Below are 20,822 nucleotides of genomic sequence, written 5' to 3' on the forward strand. Positions count from 1 at the left end.
AGCCTGGGCAACAGAGCAAGACTGTCTCAAAAAAAATAAAATAAAAATTAGTCAGGTGTGGTGGTGGGTGCCTATAATCCTAGCTACTCGGGAGGCTGGGAGGCTGAGGCAGGAGAATCACTTGAACCCAGGAGGCAGAGGTTGCAGTGAGCCAAGATCGCGCCCCTGCACTCCAGCCTGGGTGACGGAGGAAAGAAAAAAAGAGAGAAAGAGAGAGCAAAGAGAAGAGAAGAAATTCACCGAAAAGCAAATTCTGAAAACATAAGTTGAATTTAATTTTCAAGCAGAGCCTTCGATCGTGGGAGGGATGGGGAAGTACATCTTAAAAACATGTCTAAAAAGGGAATCCTGTGGCACATTGGTACCTAGACGTGACAGTTGTTTCGTGTCTCAGCTGAGGAACGACACCCGTGTTCTCCTTCATTTTGTAATCTCGAGTCATTGCTCCGTGGGATGCTCAAAGGTGACCCACGGGTAGCCTCACACGTCCGGCTGCCACACGGCGTTTCACTAGACTCGCCTGGAGAGGTAGTCGTGTCAAAGACACGCTGCCCTGCGGCACGGATCACGAGCACGTGCACAGAAACCTTTCACTTTGCTACCGTCACACCTTCAGCAGGTCTCGGACCAAGATACTACTGTGCTGTATTCTGGGTAGTTCTTTTATTTTTTATAACCTAGTACTATGCAGGCCCATTCAACAAAAACGCTGATAGTTAAAACATTATTTTTCTCAGCTCCATTCATATTTTGTGATCGTGCTTTATACAGTTAAATTCATCTCTCTTCCCCAAGTCCCCACCACTGAAAATTCTTAGTTCTGTCTCTCTCTCTCTCTATATATATATATATTTTTTTTTTTTTTTCTGAGACGGAGTCTCGTTCTGTCACCCAGGCTGGGGTGCGGTGGCGCTATCTCGGCTGACTGCAAGCTCCACCTCTCTATTTTTTTTTTTTTTCCTGAGACGGAGTCTCGTTCTGTCGCCCAGGCTGGAGTGCAGTGGCGCTATCTCGGCTGACTACAAGCTCCGCCTCCTAGGTTCACGCCATTCTCCTGCCTCAGCCTCCTGAGTAGCTGGGACTACAGGCGCCTGCCACCACCACGCCTGGCTAATCTTTTTTGTATCTTTAGTAGAGATGGGGTTTCACCTTGTTAGGGTGGTCTCGATCTCCTGACCGCATGATCCTCCCATCTCAGCCTCCCAAAGTGCTGGGACTGCAGGTGTGGGCCACCGCGCCCATCTGAAAATTTTTGGTTCTCTTAAATCAGAAGTAAATGGTTTTTTTTTTTTTTTGGACAGAGTTTCACTCTTGTTGCCCAGGCTGGAGTGCAGTGTCATGGCCTCGGCTCACTGAAACCTCCACCTCCCGGGTTCAAGAGATTCTCCTGCCTCAGCCTCCCGAATAGCTGGGATTACAGGCATGCACCACCACGCCCGGCTAATTTTGTATTTTTGGTAGAGACGGGGTTTCACCACGTTGGCCAGGTTGGTCTTGAACTCCTGATCTCAGGTGATCCCCCCACCTCAGCCTCCTAAAGTGCTGGGATTACAGGCGTGAGTCACCGCACCCGGCCTATGATTTTTTTTTTTAGATGGAGTTTCGCTCTTATTGGCCAGGCTGGAGTGCAATGGTGCAATCTTGGCTCACTGCAACCTCTGCCTCCTGAGTTCAAGCGCTCCTCCTGCCTCAGCCCCATTAGTAGCTGAGACTACAAGTGTGTGCCACCATGCCCGGCTAATTTTTGTATTTTTAGTAGAGACAGGGTTTCTCCATGTTGGTCAGGCTTGTCTCGAACTCCCGACCTCAGGTGATCCACCCGCCTCAGCCTCCCAAAGATGCTCAGGGCTAGACTAATGCTGGGATTACAAGCGTGAGCCACCGCGCCTGGCCAATGATCTTTAAATAAAAATATTCTCTGGGCCGGGTGCAGTGGCTCACACCTGTAATACCAGTGCTTTGGGTAGCCAAGGCAGGCAGATTCCTTGAGGTCAGGAGTTCGAGAGCAGCCTGGCCAACGTGGTGAAACCCTGTCTCTACTAAAAATACAAACGTTGGCCAGGTGCAGTGGCTCACGCCTGTAATCCCAGCACTTTGGGAGGCCGAGGTGGACGGATCACAAGGTCAGGATATCGAGACCATGCTGGCTAACTCGGTGAAACTCCGTCTCTACTAAAACTACAAAAAATTAGCCAGGCGAGGTGGCGGGCGCCTGTAGTCCCAGCTACTCGGGAGGCTGAGGCAGGAGAATGGCATGAACCCGGGAGGCGGAGCTTGCAGTGAGCCAAGATCACGCCACTGTACTCCGGCCTGGACGACAGAGCGAGACTCCCCCTCAAAAAAAAAAAAAAAATACAAAAGTTAGCGGGGCGTGGTGGTGGGCGCCTGTAATCCCAGCTACTCAGAGGTTAAGGCAGGAGAATCGCTTGAACCTGGGAGATGGAGGTTGCAGTGAGCCAAGATCTCACTACTGCGCACCAGCCTGGGCAACAGAGCCGTCTCCAAAAAATATAAATAAGAATTTTCATTCTTCCGGGGACATTGTCTGCAGGCACTCAGAGTGGTCCAGCGTTTGACATACCGACGTAGGCTTTCCTACAATACAGCCTCTAACAAAACTAGGCTGTCCCGAACCCCTGGTAATAGAATTGTTTACCTTTATACTAAGAAGGTTGGGAAAGCACCAAAATCTGCATGTGGTGTGTGCCCAGGCAGACTTCGAGGGGTTCGTGCTGTAAGACCTAAAGTTCTTATGAGATTGTCCAAAACAAAGAAACATGTCAGCAGGGCCTATGGTGGTTCCATGTGTGCTAAATGTGTTCGTGACAGGATCAAGCGTGCTTTCCTTGTCGAGGAGCAGAAAATCATTGTGAAAGTGTTGAAGGCACAAGCACAGAGTCAGAAAGCTAAATTAAAAAAAGAAACTTTTTTAAGTAATAAAAATGAAAAGACGTAAAAAAATAAAATAAATAAATAAGAATTTTCCAGCGTCCAGCCCCAAAAGATGAGTTTTCTGTCACCCCAAGTCTAGCCCTGAGCATCTTCTCACTGAAATCGAGAACTCAACCTTAGGGGCTGGGCCTCCTCACCTGTAGTCGCTGTGCTTCGGGAGGCTGTGGCAGAAGGATTGCTTGAGCCCAGTAGGTCAAGGCTGCAGTGAGCCTTGGTCATGCTGCTGTACTCCAGTCTGGGTAACAGAGCAAGACCCATCTCCATAGAGCAAGACCCCATCTCAAGCAGTCTTCCTGCCTCAACCTCCCAAGTAGCTGGCACTATGGGCATGCAACAGTATGCCCAGCCAATTATTTTTTGCAAAGGTAAGGTCTTATTATATTGCCCAGACTGGGCTCGAACTCTTAGCCTCAAGTGGCACTCCTGCCTCAGCCACCCAAAGTGCTGGGATTACAGATGTGAGCCACTGTGCCCAGCCTGAGACCCCATCTTTAAAAAGAAAAAAAAAATGGCCCCTTGCTAAGGGGCAGAGACCTGGCGCTTTCTGACAGGTGAGTTGCATAACCAAAAAATAAATATGTGTGTAGGTGATTCAGAATGATTCTCAAATTAATCTAGAAGGAGAAATTAGGAATAACCAAGAAAATGTTGAAAAGGAAGATGTAAGAGGGAGAGCAGATATTAGATACTAGAAGGTACCGTAACACCACAACACCAGTTTAAAAACCTGTGGTGCTGGCTCAGAAACAGACTGAAATATAGCCAGGCACAGTGGCTCATGCCTGTAATCCCAACAGTCTAGGAGGCTGAGAGGGGATCGCTGGAATCCAGGAGTTTGAGATCGGCCTGGGTAACATAGGGAGACCCTGTCTCTACAACAGAAACACAAAAATTAGCCCAATGTGGTGGTGGCACGTGCCTGTGTTCCCAGCTGCCCGGGAGATTGAGATGGGAGGATTCCTTGAGCCCACGAGGTCAAGGCTACAGTGAGCCTTGACTGTGCCACTGCACTCCAGCCTGGGTGACAGAGCAAGACTCTGTCCCAAAAAAATTGAAAAATAACAGTAAAGGGGAAAAAAGCCTCATTTAAAAAAAAAAAAAAAAGTATAAAAGAAATGTTGAGAGTGCTACAAAATGGCTCTGTCCCCCTTTTAGGGGGAATGTGAGTTGGGACAACCTCTGAAGAGTCACTTAGCAGTGCATGACCACATCCTCGGAGAGCAGGAGGCCAGCAGGCGGATGTACAAAGACATATGCGCACACAGCTTTGTTTGTTTGTTTGTTTTTCTTTTGAGACAGAATCTCGCTCTTGTTGCCCAGGCTGGAGTGCAATGGCGCGATCTTGGCTCACTGCAACCTAGGTTCAAGCAATTCTCCTACCTCAGCCTCCTGAGTAGCTGGGATTACAGGCGCACATTGCCACGCCCAGCTAATTTTTTATATTTTTAGTAGAGACGGGGGTTTCACCGTGTTAGCCAGGCTGGTCTTGAACTCCTGACCTCAGGTGATCCACCTGCCTTGGCCTCCCAAAGTGCTAGGATTACAGGCGTGAGCCACCGCGCCCGGCTAGCCTTTTTATAATAGCAAACATTTTAAAGCAACCTGAAAGTCCATAAAGAGATAATGGATTGAGCAAACTGTGCTCTACCCACACACTCCCAGCAGAACACACACCTGCCAAAAATGGAAGTGGTAGAATGTGCGTGTTGGTGTTAAAAGGCATTTCAATATAAATCAGTGAATAAATCAGGTTACAAACACTGTGTACAAGATGATCGCACATCTGCTCTACGCACACACATACAAATCCAGAAGAACGTCACACAATTTTTAACTGACCCTATAGACAGAGCCTTGTAATTTAAAAATTTTTCTGTTTTTACCTAACACCGATTTTCCTACAAAAACATACATTGTTTGTATAATTCTTTTCATTTTTTATATAACAGGAAATAAAATTGCCTACTTTAAAAAATATCCAAGCTGGGCGTGGGAGCTCATGCCTGTAATCCCAGCATTTTGGGAGGCCAAGGCGGGTGGATCACCTGACGTCAGGGGTTCGAGGCCAGCCTGGCTAACGTGGTAAAACCCCGTCTCCACTAAAAATACAAAGAATTAGCTGGGCATAGTGGTGGGCGCCTGTCATCCCAACTACCTGGGAGGCTGAGGCAGGAGAATCGCTTGCACTCGGCGGGGGAGGTTGCAGTGAGCTGAGGTCGTGCCATTGCATTCCAGCCTGGGCAACAAGAGCAAAACTTTGTCTCAAAAAGAAAAGAAAAAAAAAAAACAAGGCCAGGCGTGGTGGCTCACACCTGTAATCCCAGCACTTTGGGAGGCCGAGGTGGGAGGTTTGCTTGAGCTCAGGAGTCTGAGACCAGCCTGGGCAATATAGTGAGACCCTATCTCTACAAAACCTTGTTTTTTTTTGAAGGAGAGCGAGGATCTCACTGTCATCCGGGAGTGCAGTGGTACCAGCCTCAGGGCTCACTGCAGCCCTGACCTCCTGGGCTCAGGTGATCCTCCCACCACAGCCTCCCAGCTCACTGGAACTACAGGCAAACGCCATCGTGTCCAGCTAATTTTTTTATTTTTTTGTAGAGATGGGATTTCACCATGTTGCGTCTAACTCCTGGAGTCAATCAGTCCACTCACGTCAGCCTCCCAAAGTTCTGGGATTACAGGCATGAGCCACCACTCCCGGCCTACAGAAACTTTTTGTTTTTTCGTTTTGTTTTGTTTTTTGGAGACAGAGTCTCACTCTGTTGCCCAGGCTGGAGTGCAGTGGTGGGATCTCAGCTCACTACAATCTCCGCCTCCCAGGTTCAAGCGATTCCCCTGCCTCGCCCTCCTGAGTAACTGGGATTACAGACGCCCGCCACCACGCCCAGCTAATTTTTTTTATTTTTAGTGGATACGGGGTTTCACCATGTTAGCCAGGATAGTCTCCATCTCCTGAACTCGTGATCCGCCCGCCTCAGCCTCCCAGAGTGCTGGGATTACAGGTGTGAGCCACCGTGCCCAGACAACTTTTTGTTAAAAATTATCATCAGGCTGGGCGTGGTGGCTCACGCCTGTGATCCCAGCACTCTGGGAGGCGGAGGCAGGCGGATTGCAAGGTCAGGAGATCGAGACCATTCTAGCTAACACTGTGAAACCCCGTCTCTACTAAAAAACGCAAAAAATTAGCTCGGTGTAGTGGCGGGCGCCTGTAGTCCCAGCTACTGGGGAGGCTGAGGCAGGAGAATGGCGGGAACCCGGGAGGCGGAGCTTGCAGTGAGCAGAGATCGCGCCACTGCACTCCAGCCTGGGCGACAGAGCGAGACTCCGTCTCAAAAAAGAAAAAAGAAATTCTTTTTTTTTTTTTTTTTTTTTTTTGAGACGGAGTCTCGCTCTGCCGCCCAGGCTGGAGTGCAGTGGCCGGATCTCAGCTCACTGCAAGCTCCGCCTCCCGGGTTCACGCCATTCTCCTGCCTCAGCCTCCCGAGTAGTTGGGACTACAGGCGCCCGCCACCGCGCCCGGCTAGTTTTTTGTATTTTTTAGTAGAGACGGGGTTTCACCGTGTTAGCCAGGATGGTCTCGATCTCCTGACTTCGTGATCCGCCCGTCTCGGCCTCCCAAAGTGCTGGGATTACAGGCTTGAGCCACTGCGCCCGGCCGAAAAAAGAAATTCTTATCAGTCGATTAATAGCATGTGTGTGTTCTTCATATCCTAGTTGTAGCCACAGTTAATTCAAAACCGCTTATTTTTATTTTTTGTGCCGCTGCACAGAAAAGTAATGCGTTTTCTCAGCTGTGGAGTGTTCGTTTTTCTTCATTTTCCTTAAGTTGCATTTGATGCCCGTAACACAGGCCCTTCCTGCTGCCTCCTGCTCCCTGCCTGCCCCTCCCGCCGCCTCTGTGGTTTTCTGCCCTCTCAGTAACTGCACAGGATGAGTCACCTCTTGGGCAGAGCCCCAGTGGTTTCAACACAAAGACCTTTTTAGAAGCTGCTGCTATAGGAGGAAGCGTCGAGGGGCCTAGTATACGGGTGGGAGAGTGGGTAGAGTTATTATAGGGAACACAGCTGTGGCCACTACCCGTGAATCTTCCAGATCCCGAAAGATGAAATCCACTGCCCGGTTTGTATTCCCACCTTCTGAGAAACCGTTTGTCTTCAGAACCCAGCTAACGCTGGGTGCAGTCGCTCAGGCCTGTAATCCCAGCACTTTGGGAGGCTGAGGTGGGAGGATCGCTTGAGCCCAGGAGTTTGAGACCAACCTGGGAACCATAGCAAGACTAAAATTTTTTTTTTTTTTTTTTTTTTTTTTGAGACAGAGTCTTGCTCTGTCGCCCAGGCTGAAGTGCAGTGGCGTGATCTCGGCTCACTGCAAGCTCCGCCTCCCAGGTTCACGCCATTCTCCTGCCTCAGCCTCCCCAGTAGCTGGGACTACAGGCACCCGCCACCACACCCGGCTAATTTTTTGTATTTTTAGTGGAGATGGGGTTTCACCTTGTTAGCCAGGATGGAGTTGATCTTCTGGCCTCGTGATCCGCCCACCTCGGCCTCCCAAAGTGCTGGGATTACAGGCTTGAGCCACCGCGCCCAGCCAATTTTTTTTTTTTTTGAGATGGAGTCTTGATCTGTCTCCCAGGCTGTAGTACAGCGGGGTGATCTGGGCTCACTGCAATCTCCACCTCCCAGGTTCAAGTGATTCTCCTGCCTCAGCCTCCCAAGTAGCTGAGATTACAGGCGTGTGCCACCACACCTGGCTAATTTTTGTATTTTTTTAGTAGAAACAGGGTTTCACCATGTTGGTCAGGCTGGTCTCAAACTCCTAACCTCATATGATCCGCCCACCTCGGCCTCCCAAAGTTCTGGAATGAGGCAGGAGAATCGCTTGAACCCAGGAACTGCAGGTTGTGGTGTATTTTTTAGTAGAAACAGGATTTCACCATATTGGTCACGCTGGTCTCGAACACTCACTCAGACTGGTGGTTCACAGCGTGAGCCACTGTGCCTGGCGTCTACAAAAAAATTTTAAAAATTAGCCAGGCCTGGTGACACATGCCCGTGGTCCCAGCTACTCAGGAGGTGGAGGCAGGAGGATCATTTGAGCCCAGGTACTCAAGGCTGCAGCGAGTTGTGATCACACCACTGCAGTCCAGCCTCAGAGACAGAGCAAGACTCTGTCTAAAAAAAAAAAAAAAAACAAAAAAAAACGGGCTCACGCCTGTAATCCCAGCACTTCGGGAGCCCGAGGCGGGCAGATCACGAGGTCAGGAGATCGAGACCATCCTGGCTAACACAGTGAAACCCCGTCTCTACTAAAAATACAAAAAACTAGCCGGGCATGGTGGCGGGCGCCTGTAGTCCCAGCTACTCGGGAGGCTGAGGCAGGAGAATGGCGAGAACCTGGGAGGCGGAGCTTGCAGTCAGCCGAGATCGCGCCACTGGACTGCAGCCCGGGCGACAGAGCAAGGCTCCGTCTCAAAAAAAAAATAAAATAAATAAAGAACGAAAAGAAGGCCCAGCTGGTATTTGTGCTTCTTCCAGTGCAATTTCTTGATAATACTCCCCAGTTTTCTACTCTGTAAAAACAAGGTGTTAACAGCTCCCTCTCTGGGCTCGTGTAGGAATTACACTCAGGGCATCGATGCCTGGCCAGAGGTCTGGCCACACCTGGGGCCTTACTGGCCCCTCTGCTCCTCAGAGCTTTCATGAGCTGCTTTTATTTTGCAAAGTGTTTTGTTTTCACTTGGTTTGATAATAATTTTGTCCTGAAACTTACCACATAAGGTTAAGATTCCAAACCTAGACCATTCTCCCTGCCTTTTTATTTAAGGACTAGGAGCAAGACTGTGTTGCTGGTTATCCCAGTAACGATGGTGTCCTGAGCTGAGTTGCAACTGAGATGCAGAAAAGTAGGCTCAGCCTTGTTCTGAGGCGTGGAGTTGAGAGGACTCAGACGGCTCCATTGCAAACAGGACTGGCTGCATGCTCATGGATCCCAGTGCATAAATGGAAACACAGGGCTCTGTGTTCAAAAATGAGCAAACATTTCAAGATGGCAGCAGCCAAGCCAAGCATGGAGCCTTCTGAGTGCAGGGTCCTGCGTTGCTGCCCGGGTCTTGTGCAGCCGTGAAGACGGCCGTGATTGGAAACAACAGGCTCCCTTCACAGCAAATCCTCCCTGGACAGGAGAGTGCTGGCATGTCCTGGGGTTGTGAGCACCGCCGGAAGGAGAGGAGGGTGCGATCATGCAGTCCTGGAGGGCTCTCCCGCCCTGCTCCCATGGCTCCTCACTGTGCCTGAAGAGGGTGGTGGCCACAGCCATGTGGCGAGAAGCCCCCATTCCAGCCTGGCCACTGGCCAGCTTGTGGCCTTGGGGACATCTTTGGCCCCTGGGCCCTCAAAGCCTGCAGTCCTTCAAGTGAAAGGCGGCTGCTCCACACTCACTGATGATGCCTGCTCTTTCCCTCCCTTCCATGCACAGAAATTCATTGAGTTTGAAGATGCTCTGGAGCAAGAGAAGAAAGAGCTGCAAATCCAGGTGGAGCACTACGAGTTCCAGACGCGCCAGCTGGAGCTGAAGGCCAAGAACTATGCCGATCAGAGTAAGTGGCTGGCGGGAGCCTGTGGGTGCACCTGATGGGCGCTGCCCTGGGACGGCTCTGGCTGGGGAGGACGTGGGGCGCCTTCCACACAAGGGGACGAGAGGAAGCCCAGTGCGAGCCTCAGCTATGTATTCCACCTCTTTGCACTGCTGCCTGTTTCTGTAATGGGCCCCAAATTGAGTGTGGACATAAGTAAATAAGGTCCCTGTGGCCCCAGAGCACTTTTGCTTCAGAGTGGATTCTGACCCCCAGATCACAAGTCTGAGGTCCTGAAGGTCCTTCCTGCACCTTTTGAACAGAGCTCCTGCAGCCCTGGGTCCCCACCTCTTCGCACTGCTGAGGAGTGACGGCTCCTTCTCAGGCAGGAGGGTGGGCCCGATGGTGTAGCCCCACTGGAGTGACAGCACCTAGGTGGGGGCACAGCTGATCAGGGCGTCTGTCCCCTGCAAGGCGAAGTGGCAAGAGGGGTTTATTATTATTATTATAAGAACAATTGGTTTACTTATCTTTAAAAGTCTTTGCTTCAACTCTACTGTCAATGCTATAGGCCAGGCATGATGGCATGCGCCTGTGGTCTCAGCTGGGCTGACGTTGAGGCTGCAGTGTGGGCACAGAAAGACTCCATCTCTTAAAAAAAAAAAAAAAAAAAGGGCCGGGCGCGGTGGCTCACGCCTGTGATCCCAACACTTTGGGAGGCTGAGGCGGGTGGATCACCTGAGCTCAGGATTTCGAGACCAGCCTGGCCAACATGGCGAAACCCCGTCTCTACTAAAAATACAAAAATTAGCCGGGCATGGTGGCGCACACTTGTAGTCCCAGCTACTAATGGGGCTGAGGCAGGAGGATCGCTTGAACCCAGGAGGTGGAGGTTGCAGTGAGCCAAGATCGTGCCATTGCGCTCCAGCCTGGGTGATGGAGTGAGACTCCGTCTCAAAAAAGAAAAATTTAAAAAAGAAGAAGGGATGATTTCCTGTGTAATTTTCCTTTTCTGTAATTAGATGTTTTGTTTTGTTTGGAGACAGAGTTTCACTCTTTTCACCCAGGCTGGAGTGCAATGGTGCGATCTCAGCTCACTGCAACCTCTGCCTCCCGGGTTCAAGTGATTCTCCTGCCTCAACCTCCCGATTAGCTGGGATTACAGACACCTGCCACCATGACCGGCTAATTTTTTTGTATTTTTAGGAGAGGCGGGGTTTCACTGTGTTAGCCAGGATGGTCTCGATCTGACCTCGTGATCCGCCTGCCTCGACCTCCCAAAGTGCTGGGATTACAGGAGTGAGCCACCATGCCTGGCACCAGATGTTTTAATAATTGCAACTGATCTGGCTGCGGTTTCCCTAGCTACCTCAACAGCAGGTTCCTTCATCTCTGAAAAGTTAAGATCAAATTGGGGAAAGAAACTGTTTCGATATGTTAGACCTACTGCTATCCGCAGCCAAGGCCTAAAGGCTGCTGTGCTGACAGTGACCTGCTGACGAGTCTGGGGCCAGAGGGTGACCGCGGTGGCAGCTTCCACACACAGGTGAACACGCTGGCATTCACAGTGCAGAGCAAACCTAAGGACCACGCTGAGCATGCCTAGGTGATGCCTTTCCATAATTACAGAGTCTCTCCTGGCCCCTCAGCTTTTAGTACATTTCGTGTGTGGAACATTCTTAGCTCTCTTCTTAGAAGGAGAAAAATATAAGCTCAAATTATAGGCAGGGCTGGGAACAGTGGTTCACACCTGTAACTTCTACACTTTGGGAGGCCGAGGTGGGAGGATCCCTTGAGCTCAAGAGTTCAAGACCAGCCTGGGCAACCTGGTGAAACCCCATCTCTACAAAAAATACAAAAATTAGCTGGTCATGGTGGCTCACACACTTGTGGGCCCAGCTACTTGGGAGGCTGAGGTAGAGGATTGCTCAAACCCAGGAGGCAGAGGCTGCCATAAGCCTTGATCATGCCACTGCACCCTAGCCTGTGTGACAGAGAGAGACCCTGTCTCAAGAAAAAGGAAATGAAATTACAGGCTGAGGCTGTTCACTGGGCCGGCACCAGTGGGGGCCAGATGAGGGCAGAGAGCTGGCCCCGGGCTCCCTCCAGGTGGTGGCTGTGCTCTGCCCCAACGGGAGCTCACAGAGAGGCTGCGGGGCTCTGATCCCACCCAGACAGGCAGCCCCTCCCGTGGCCACAGCCGTTGCCGGGGTCAGCACAAACCTGGGATGGCTGATTGGCTCCCTCCTCCAGCAGCCAGTTACATGTGTGTAGCGTGCACTGTCTATAACTCGTGTGCTGTGTGTGGCGTCTGTGAGTGTTCGGTGCTGTGTTTGGCATCTGAGTTGTGTGCTTTGTGGAGCGTCTGTGTGTCGTGTGCTGTGTGCGGCATCTGTGTGTCATGTGCTGTGTACGGGTCTGTGAGTCGTGCGCTGTGTGCGGCGTTGTGTGCTATGTGCGGCGTCTGTGTGAGTCATGTGCTGTGTGTGGCGTCTGTGAGTATCGTGTGCTTTGTGCAGCATCTGTGAGCTGTGTGTTATTTACTGTGTGTTAGTCACATTTGCTGCGTGCAGCATCTGTTAGTCACATGTGTCGGGTGTCGTGTCTGTAAGTCCTGTGTTGTGTGCGCTGTCTGTACGACGTCTGTCAGGTGTGGCATCTGTGAGTTATGCTGTTGGGTGCTGTGTCTAAGTCACGCGTGTCAGGTGTGATGTCTGTAAGCATCTCCGGCTCCTTTGGGAGACCAGACTGACCACTTGGCGCTGACGCCTGTGCTGCTCCTTGGGATGGGATCCCCATGCTGGCAGCGCAGCCTCCCTGGGTGACTGGTAGAGATGCAAGAGCCCAGCGTAGGCAGCCGCGGCCTCCAAGGATATGCCGGGCCAGGTACCCCCTAGGCCACAGAGCAGGATGGCCAAAGTGAGATGTTGAACTACATAATCTGTGAAGTCATTTCCAAACAGACACCAGAAAGCCGGGGAGGATAGGAGGGCAGCACGCCGAGGACAGGGCACAAGCTGGTGGAGGACCTTACCATGTGCTCCCCGGGGCTGTCTCTCACCTTGCCACGCCAGCCCTCCCCATTGGTGTGCTGCGGACAGAGCTGAGGTTTGAACACAGCCGTGGAGGCGGCCATCAGGCCGGGGGCACACTTGCTCTATCAGCGGGACATGGAGTGGGGTCCCCTGGGTGCGGATGTCCATCGGCCTTTCATGATGCTTCTGCGTCTCTAGGGCAGAGCACATCTGGGGCTAGAGGGGACCATGTTGGTGTCACGGGGGGCCTCCCGTTTAAGGGAGACATGACTGTCAGCCCAGAAGGCTCACGGTCATGATTGGTCTCCCCAGCCCTTGGCGTGTGTGCGGGACCCCACTGCTTGTTCTGCCAGGCGCGTCCCTTTGACTTGTCTTGGAGGTTACTCACTTCGAATCCCGCCTCCTCCCACAAGCTTCTTGTGCACCTGTTCCCGTGCCTGGCGTGCCTGGGTTCTGCCTGCATCTCAGGCTCCTGGCTGACTTTAGCACAGAGAGCGCCTGTGGGTTTCCCCACCCCCATATTTAACTCCCAACAGAGCCGAGTGTTCTCCCATGGCACAGCGCACACAGCAGCCCCCCAGACAGCCTTGTACTTACGGGGCTGCTGCTGGTTGCCCCAGGCCCCAGCCTTGTCCTGGAACCCTCTCGCTCCACGGTTACAACCCAGAGTTCAGGGCCATCGAGAAGCGGCTTGTGCGGCTCAGACAGTGATTGTGTTTTCCAGTTTCCCGGTTGGAGGAGCGGGAGTCGGAGATGAAGAAGGAGTATAATGCCCTACACCAGCGGCACACAGAGGTGGGTGCCCAAAGGCAGGGGCAGAGGTGAGGGTTGGAGAGAGGACCGCGGCCTGACGCCTGCCACTCTTGTGGACCGTGGTTTTCTTCCCTAGCGGGTCCCTTTTCTGGCATTTGCTGCCAGGCTTGAAGGCTGTCAGCCTCAGGCTGGTTAGATTCCCCTCCAGGACGCTGTCTTGATTTCTGCCCCCACAGGGCAGCCGGAAAAGCCTCACAGGTTAGAGAGGGGAGGGAGAGAGCCCCCCCACGGCAGAGCTAATGTAGACGTTTCCCTCCTCGCAGATGATACAGACCTACGTGGAGCACATCGAGAGGTCCAAGATGCAGCAGGTCGGAGGAAACAGCCAGACCGAGAGCAGCCTGCCGGGGCGGAGGTATGCGGGGCGCGGGGGGTGGAGGTACGCAGGGCAGGCACGGGCCGGGGTCATGGTGCTTGTTATGGCCCACACTCTGGGCTCAGGACGACAGGGAGCGCTCTGGAGACCCAGGAGGAGGGAGCTGGTTGGAGCGTGACTGAGCAGGGATGTGGGGGGGCTGCCCTGGGCGATGGGCATGTGTGGAGCCCCTGTGTCCCTTCTGGGTTGGTCCACAGTTCAGTCAGGGAGGCCCCGGGAAGCTTGCACACATTTAACCCTTACTATCCACAGATTCTGTGTTTGCAAATTTATCTACTCACTAAAATGTATCTGTGACCTCAGCCAGGCACAGTGACTTATGCCTGTCATCCTAGAACTTTGGGAGGCCAAGGCAGGAGGATTACTTGAGCCCAGGAGTTCGAGCTCAGCTTGGGCAACCAGCAAGATCTTGTCTTTACAAAAAAACAAAAAATGTTTAAAAATTAACTAAGCATGGAGTGGCACTTCTAGGACATACTGCCTCAAATAACTGCCTGTAGTCGCAGCTACTTAGGAGGCTGAGAGAGGAGGATAGCTTGAGCCCAGGGGCTGGAGGCTGCAGTGATCTACAGTCGCGCCTCTACACTCCCGCCTGGGCAGCAGAGTGAGCCCCTGTCTCTACAAAATAAAATAAGAAAATCATCTGCTCATGTGAAGTCAAAGAATAAACAACAAAAAAAGAGGCTGGCACGGTGGCTCACGCCTGTCATTCCAGCACTTTGGGAGGCCGAGGCGGGCAGATCACGAGATCAGGAGATCGAGACCATCCTGGCTAACACAGTGAAACCCCGTCGCTACTAAAAATACAAAAAACTAGCCAGGAGTGGTGGCGGGTGCCTGTAGTCCCAGCTACTCTGGAGACTGAGGCGGGAGAACCACTTGAACCTGGGAGGCAGAGGTTGCAATGAGCCAAGATCGCACCACCGCGCTCCAGCCTGGGTGCTAGAGAGACCCGATCTCAAAAAAGAAAGAAAGGAAATCAGTGCTCAGGCACTTCACAGTCCTTTGCAGACAGGCACACGGTGGAGAAATGGGAGTCCCTGCGCTGGCTCCCCACAGAGGTGGGACAAAGCGATGTTCTGCCTCCTGTTCAGCTCCTGTCCGGATGCCTGGGGAGGAGGCAGGAGGGCCAGACAGTGTCATGTGTCATGCATGAGGCCAGTGCTGGAGCCAGTTCCAGGGGGCTCCAAGCCCAGCTGTGACACCAGTTAGTGGGGTGGTCAGTCACCCTATATTTCCAACCTCATTTTCGCTTTTGTAAAATAAAGGAAATAGAACTGACCGGGATGCATTGCTTTGAGGACTTGAGGTCACAATTTGACACGCGTACCTGCATGTGTACATATTTCCCCTTGGGGCAATGGTTATGTTTGCGGGACTTTCTAGAACATCCTGCCTCAAATAACTGACTGTATGGATGAGCCGGGAGCCTTGGCCAGCCCTGTACTGAGTCTCATTCCTTCCACAGGGTGGGGATATCAGTGGGTTTCCAGGGCTCGGTGCTGCTTTTCCTCAGAGAGCGGGGGGAGCCTGCCCAGATTGGGTTCCTCCCCATTTTCTGTGCCCTTTGAGTCAGGAGAAAGCCGGGCTGCAGGCCCCAGGGAGCAGAGCATCAAAGATCTTGCCAGGGTATTACCAGCTCCAGGGGACTGGCCACGGGAGACCAGAGACGCGACCTGGGCTGGGGGGGGTGTCGCTGTCGTTCTGAGTCTAGCAGCGGGGAGCAGGGGCATGAAGTCTGAAGCCCGCGTGCCACAGAGCTGGGGCAGCTGGAGGCGGGGACGTCTGTTTCGGCCCCCGAGCCTCCCACAGCCAGGGCTGCGATGGCAAAAGCCTCCCTCACACCCCATCAAGGCCTGGCCAGCTGTGAAAGCTGCTTCATGCCTGCCTGTTCTGGGGGTTACACCTGCAAACGAGAAGGGTCAGGACATCCAGCTCTGGGCTTCATGGGTCACGTTCTGGATGATGCAGGAGAAGCTGTAAGACTCTGCGTCCGAGTCTCTGGACGTGAGAGCAAATGCATGGTGTGTGCGAAGGCCCAGCTGGCCAGGGGGGTGCCGTGAAGCCTGCAGCAGCGGGTCCTCAGGCAATCTTGCTGCCGTCAGCTGGAGGAGGGACCTGCAGTTGTCCCGTGATAAGCACTCGCCCTGAGAATGGGCGGCGCCGGCCATCTGCCCACCCGGAGCACTGTGAGAACCACGCCGGGGCGTGCGGCTGCCAGTTTGGCAAGCTGTGAAAGCCTTGCAGGTGTTTCCACCAGATCCCAGAGTGGGAGATTCTCATTCACAGCTCCCGCCTCATGGCACGCATGCTGGGACATCCTCACCTCTGGGTCTCGGCGGTTGGAAGAGGATTCCCAGCTAACTGGAATTAAAATCTAACCTGGACCCAGGATCTTCGTGTTGTTTTTGTGGGGAGCTGGGGGCAGAGGCGGGCAGTTTGGTCATCCCCCAGGAGCTGCAGCATTCCAGAACCTTCAGCTGCCTCCCTGCCAGCGCAGCCTCAGAGAAGAGCACCTCAGAGGCCGTGCCGGAGGGCGCACGGGCAAGAGGAGCTCAGCAACAGTGTGCCCAGTTCATCCCAGATCCCAGAGGTGTGACGTGTGAACTCAGGACGCCGGCCGAGAGCCCAGGTTCCGAGTCGCAGTGGTCCCCGCCCCAGGCCCACAGACCACCCGAGAGGTCCTGAGAGCCCCACGGCCACGTGAGCTCAGCCAAGAGCAGAGGCTGCCCCAGCTCCAGAGCCGCCTGACCCTGCCGTCGTCATGGGCCAGAGCAGGCCCAGTGGGAAGAGGCGCACGGCTGCGGGGCCAGACCAGCCCAGCGGGAAGAGGCGCACGGCTGCGGGATCAGACCAGCCCAGCTGGGAGAGGCGCACGGCTGCGGGATCAGACCAGCCCAGCTGGGAGAGGCGCACGGCTGCGGGGCCAGACCAGCCCAGCGGGAAGAGGCTCACGGCTGCGGGGCCAGACCAGCCCAGCGGGAAGAGGCGCACGGCTGCCAGACCAGCCCAGCTGGGAGAGGCGCACGGCTGCGGGGCCAGACCAGGCCAGCTGGGAGAGGCGCACGGCTGCAGGGCCAGACCAGCCCAGCTGGGAGAGGCGCACGGCTGCGGGGCCAGACCAGCCTAGCTGGGAGAGGCGCACGGCTGCGGGGCCAGACCAGCCCAGCGGGAAGAGGCGCACGGCTGCGGGGCCAGACCAGCCCAGCTGGGAGAGGCGCACGGCTGCGGGGCAAGGAGTACTTTGTCCTGCATGTTTCTCTCATGTGAGGCAGAAGGTGGCCCGGGAACCTGCTGTCGAGGTGTCTCCGCGGGACCCAGGGCCCTGAGCTGCATCTGGGCTGGGCACTGCACCCGTCCCTTAGCTCCTCCTGCTGCTGACAGTTCAGGGGGAAGCCCCACAGTGGTGCACCTCGTCCTTGTCAGGGCCCCACTGCTGGGGTCCCCTGTGCAGCTCCACCACGGCTCCTGAAGGCTATGTCAGGGCTGCTGCGCTTCCTTCGGGGAACCAGACCGTGCCCTCTGGAAGAAGCCCCTCGATCATTTTGTACGGGATGGATCTGGGGTGCTCTCCTGTCAGTGCTGCCACAACCAAGTCCTTCTGCCTGACCTGGCCCCAGCCATTCACTTCCTCTGGGCACACGGGACTTTTGGCACCGGCCGTGGGGGCAACGCCAGCAGCAGTGGCTGTGTGGTAGGGGCCTTCCCCAGCCATGGACCCCGGAGGCCTCCATTTGTGAAAAAGGAGCCCCGCACCTCTGCAGGAGAGGGAGGGGTCTCTCATCCAGATTCACGCCAAAGCTTTCGTTGCCAGGACGGGATCCAGCCAGAAGGCACCTGCAGTGGGGTCTGAGTGGCTGCATCGCTCTGGCCCCTGGACCTCCTTGCCAGATCTCCACAGCGTGTGAGAAGATGTTGGCCCCGCGGGAAGAAGGGGCTGGGGCTGGCGGCCCCGTCTCTCTGAGCGTGCTGTGGCCCTGAGAGGAGTGTGCTCCGTGGGGGGCAACAGGAGGAGCAGGGCTGTGGCTGGGCTGCCCCTGCCTCCCTCCCTGGCCAGCAGTGGTGCTGAGCTGCGTTACCAGCGCACGGAATCGGTCACGCCTGCTGTTGCAGTGGTAGCATCAAGAGCCACCTCTGGGCTCGTGTGTCCCCTGCCTCCCCACGCTGAGACTGGCCGGGAAGGAGAGGGTGGGGCTCACGTGCTGTCTGCCACCTGCCTGCAGATGTGGACGACAGCTGCATCCTCCCACCTCTGAAGGCATGAGCCAGCCGAAGGAGGAAGGCACAGCCCCTCCCCTATCCCGAGTGCTTGCCTTTGTGGGGTCAGGGGCGCTGGGACAGGCCTTGGGGATCTGTGCTGTTGCTGGGCAGTTGAGCTGGAAGGAGCCCGTCCCTGTTAGACACCTGCTCTCTCTCCTTTGGTGTGGACTCTGACCTGCCACAACCTTTGGTCCCTTGGGGGACACATATTTGAGTCAGTCCCATCTGCTCAGCCAAAACCCCTTGGCTCGCCATGAGGGCGCCATCCATCCTCAGTGCTGAGCGCCATCCCTCCTGACCCAGACGGACATTTTCCTTCACGCCTGGTGTGGCTTCCTGAATGTGTGTCTGGAATACACTCGGTGTTAAGTGCAAACACCAGGCAGTGTTCTCGGACCACTGCTGCAGAGGGCTTGCGGACAGGAGTGTGTGTGTCTCTGTAGCCACGTGTGTGCCGTCACCGCATGCCACGTGTACACATATGCCGGGCGCTGTCTCGAGACATTCGCACAGCGCACTGCACTGGGGACACGTGGCACTGGCTGAACTGCCACACAGCCCCGTTCCAGGGCCTCTTGTCAAAGCCAAGCGGGCTCGTGTGTCACGTGTCTGTCCCTCGTGGGTGCCTGTGTGTGGCTTCTGTCTCATCGGGGCATGGCGGCCCTGCATGCCTTGCATCACCACATGCTGGCAGTCCGTGTGAGCGTCCGTGTGAGCGTCCGTGTGAGCATCTGAGCGTGTGAGCGTCTGTGTGAGCGTCCGTGTGAGCATCCATGTGAGCGTGTGAGTGTCCGTGTGAGCATCCGTGTGAGCATCCGTGTGAACATGTGAGTGTCCGTGTGAGCATCCGTGTGAGCGTCCGTGTGAGCATCTCTGTGAGCGTGTGAGCGTCTTTGTGAGCATCCGTGTGAGCATCCGTGTGAGCGTCCATGTGAGCGTGTGAGTGTCCGTGTGAGCGTCCGTGTCAGCGTGTGACCGTCTGTGTTGAGCGTCCATGTGAGCGTCCATGTGAGCATGTGGGCATCCATGTGAGCATGTGACCATCCGTGTTGAGTGTCCATGTGACCATCCACATGAGCATCCGTGTGAGCGTCCATGTGACCCTCCGTGTGAGCATCCGTGTGAGCATCCATGTGAGCGTGTGAGCGTCCATGTGAGTGTCCGTGTGAGCATGTGATTGTCCGTGTGAGCATCCGTGTGTCTGTGTGAGCGTGTGAGCATCTGTGGCAGCATCTGTGGGAGCATCTATTTGAGTGTGTGAGCGTCCATGTGACCATGTGAGCATCCATATAAGCGTTTGACCGTCCATGTGAGCATCCGTGTGAGCATGTGAGCATCCGTGTGACTGTCTGTGTGAGCATGTGACCGTCCGTGTTGAGCATCCATGTGGCCGTCCATGTGAGCGTCTGTGTGGGCATGTGACTGTGTGAGCGTCTGTGTGAGCATCCATGTGAGTGTGTGAGCATCTGTGTGAGCATCTGCGTGAGCGTCCATGTGAGCGTCCGTGTGAGCATGTGACTGTCCATGTGAGCATCCGTGTGAGCGTCCATGTGAGCATGTGAGCATCCGTGGGAGCATCCATGTGAGTGTCCATGTGAGCGTCCATGGGAGTATCCGTGGAAGCATCCATATGAGCGTGGGAGTGTCCATGTAAGCGTCTGTGTGAGCGTGTGACCGTCTGTGTGACCGTCCGTGTGAGCGTCCATGTGAGTGTGTGCCCGTCCATGTGAGCATCTGTGTGACCGTCCGTGTGAGTGTCCATGTGAGCGTCCATGTGAGCATCCTTGTGAGCATGTGACCGTCTGTGTGAGCGTCCATGTGACCGTCTGTGTGACCATCCAAGCGTGTGACCATCTGTGTGAGCGTCCAAGTGAGCGTGTGACCGTCCATATGACCGTCTGTGTGACCATGTAAGCGTATGACCATGTGACCGTCCGTGTGAGCATCTGTATGACCATCCATGTGAGCGTGTGACTGTCCGTGTAAGCGTGTGACCATCCGCGTGAGCGTGTGACTATCCGTGTGACCATGTGACCGTCCATGTGAGCATCCGTGTGAGTGTATGACCATCCATGTGAGCGTCCCTGTGACCATCCATGTGAGCATGTGAGTATCCAAGCATGTGACTGTGTGAGCATGTGACCACTCATGTGACCATCCATGTGAGCATGTGAGTATCCAAGCATGTGACTGTGTGAGCATGTGACCACTCATGTGACCATCCATGTGAGTGTCCGTGTGAGCATGTGACCATCCATGTGAGCGTCCATGTGACCGTCTGTATGACCGTCTATGTAAGCGTGTGAGCATCCATGTGAGCGTCTATGTGAGCGTCTCACCATATGTGTGATCGTCCACGTGACCATCTGTGTGAGCGTTTGACCATCCGTGTGAGCATCCATGTGAGCATGTGAGCATCCGTGTGACCATCCATGTGACCGTCCATGTGAGCCTGACCATCTGTGTGAGTGTGAGCATCCGTGTGACTGTCCGTGTGACCGTCCGTGTGAGTGTGTGTCTGTGTGACCGTCCATGTGAGCATGTGACCATCCATGTGAGCATCCATGTGAACGTCCAAGTGAGCGTCCATGTGACTGTGTGAGCATGTGAACATCTATGTAAGTGTGTAACCGTCTGTCTGTACGACCATCCGTGTGACTGTCCATGTGAGCGTGACCATCCGTGTGAGCGTCTGTGTGTGTGACCGTCCGTGTGAGCGTGTGACCGTGTGAGCATCCATGTGAGCGTCCGTGTGACCATCCGTGTGACCATCCGTGTGAGTGTGTGACCATCTGTGTGAGCGTGTGGCTGTGTG

At 54.4% G+C, this 20,822-nt stretch overlaps 2 protein-coding genes across 15 annotated transcripts in view; both read left to right on the forward strand.

Moving 5' to 3' along the window:
* MAPK8IP3 (mitogen-activated protein kinase 8 interacting protein 3) overlaps nucleotides 1-20,822 on the forward strand; it is a 63,173-nt gene that overhangs the window by 10,324 nt on the left and 32,027 nt on the right. For all 14 annotated transcript variants that reach the window (XM_005590875.4, XM_005590880.4, XM_005590877.4 and 11 more), the window contains exons 2-4: nucleotides 9,427-9,547; nucleotides 13,283-13,353; nucleotides 13,635-13,726. In XM_005590875.4, the coding sequence (XP_005590932.2) occupies nucleotides 9,427-9,547; nucleotides 13,283-13,353; nucleotides 13,635-13,726 (284 nt within the window). The remainder of the gene's footprint in view (nucleotides 1-9,426; nucleotides 9,548-13,282; nucleotides 13,354-13,634; nucleotides 13,727-20,822) is intronic.
* Nucleotides 2,519-2,972, forward strand: LOC107128306 (large ribosomal subunit protein eL34-like; the record flags this gene model as incomplete). Its single annotated transcript, XM_065537702.2, has 1 exon — nucleotides 2,519-2,972. A coding segment is annotated over one exon (438 nt), but the record flags the coding sequence as incomplete, so codon positions are not given.

This window comes from Macaca fascicularis, chromosome 20, assembly GCF_037993035.2.
Source record: "Macaca fascicularis isolate 582-1 chromosome 20, T2T-MFA8v1.1".
Lineage (NCBI taxonomy): Eukaryota > Metazoa > Chordata > Mammalia > Primates > Cercopithecidae > Macaca > Macaca fascicularis.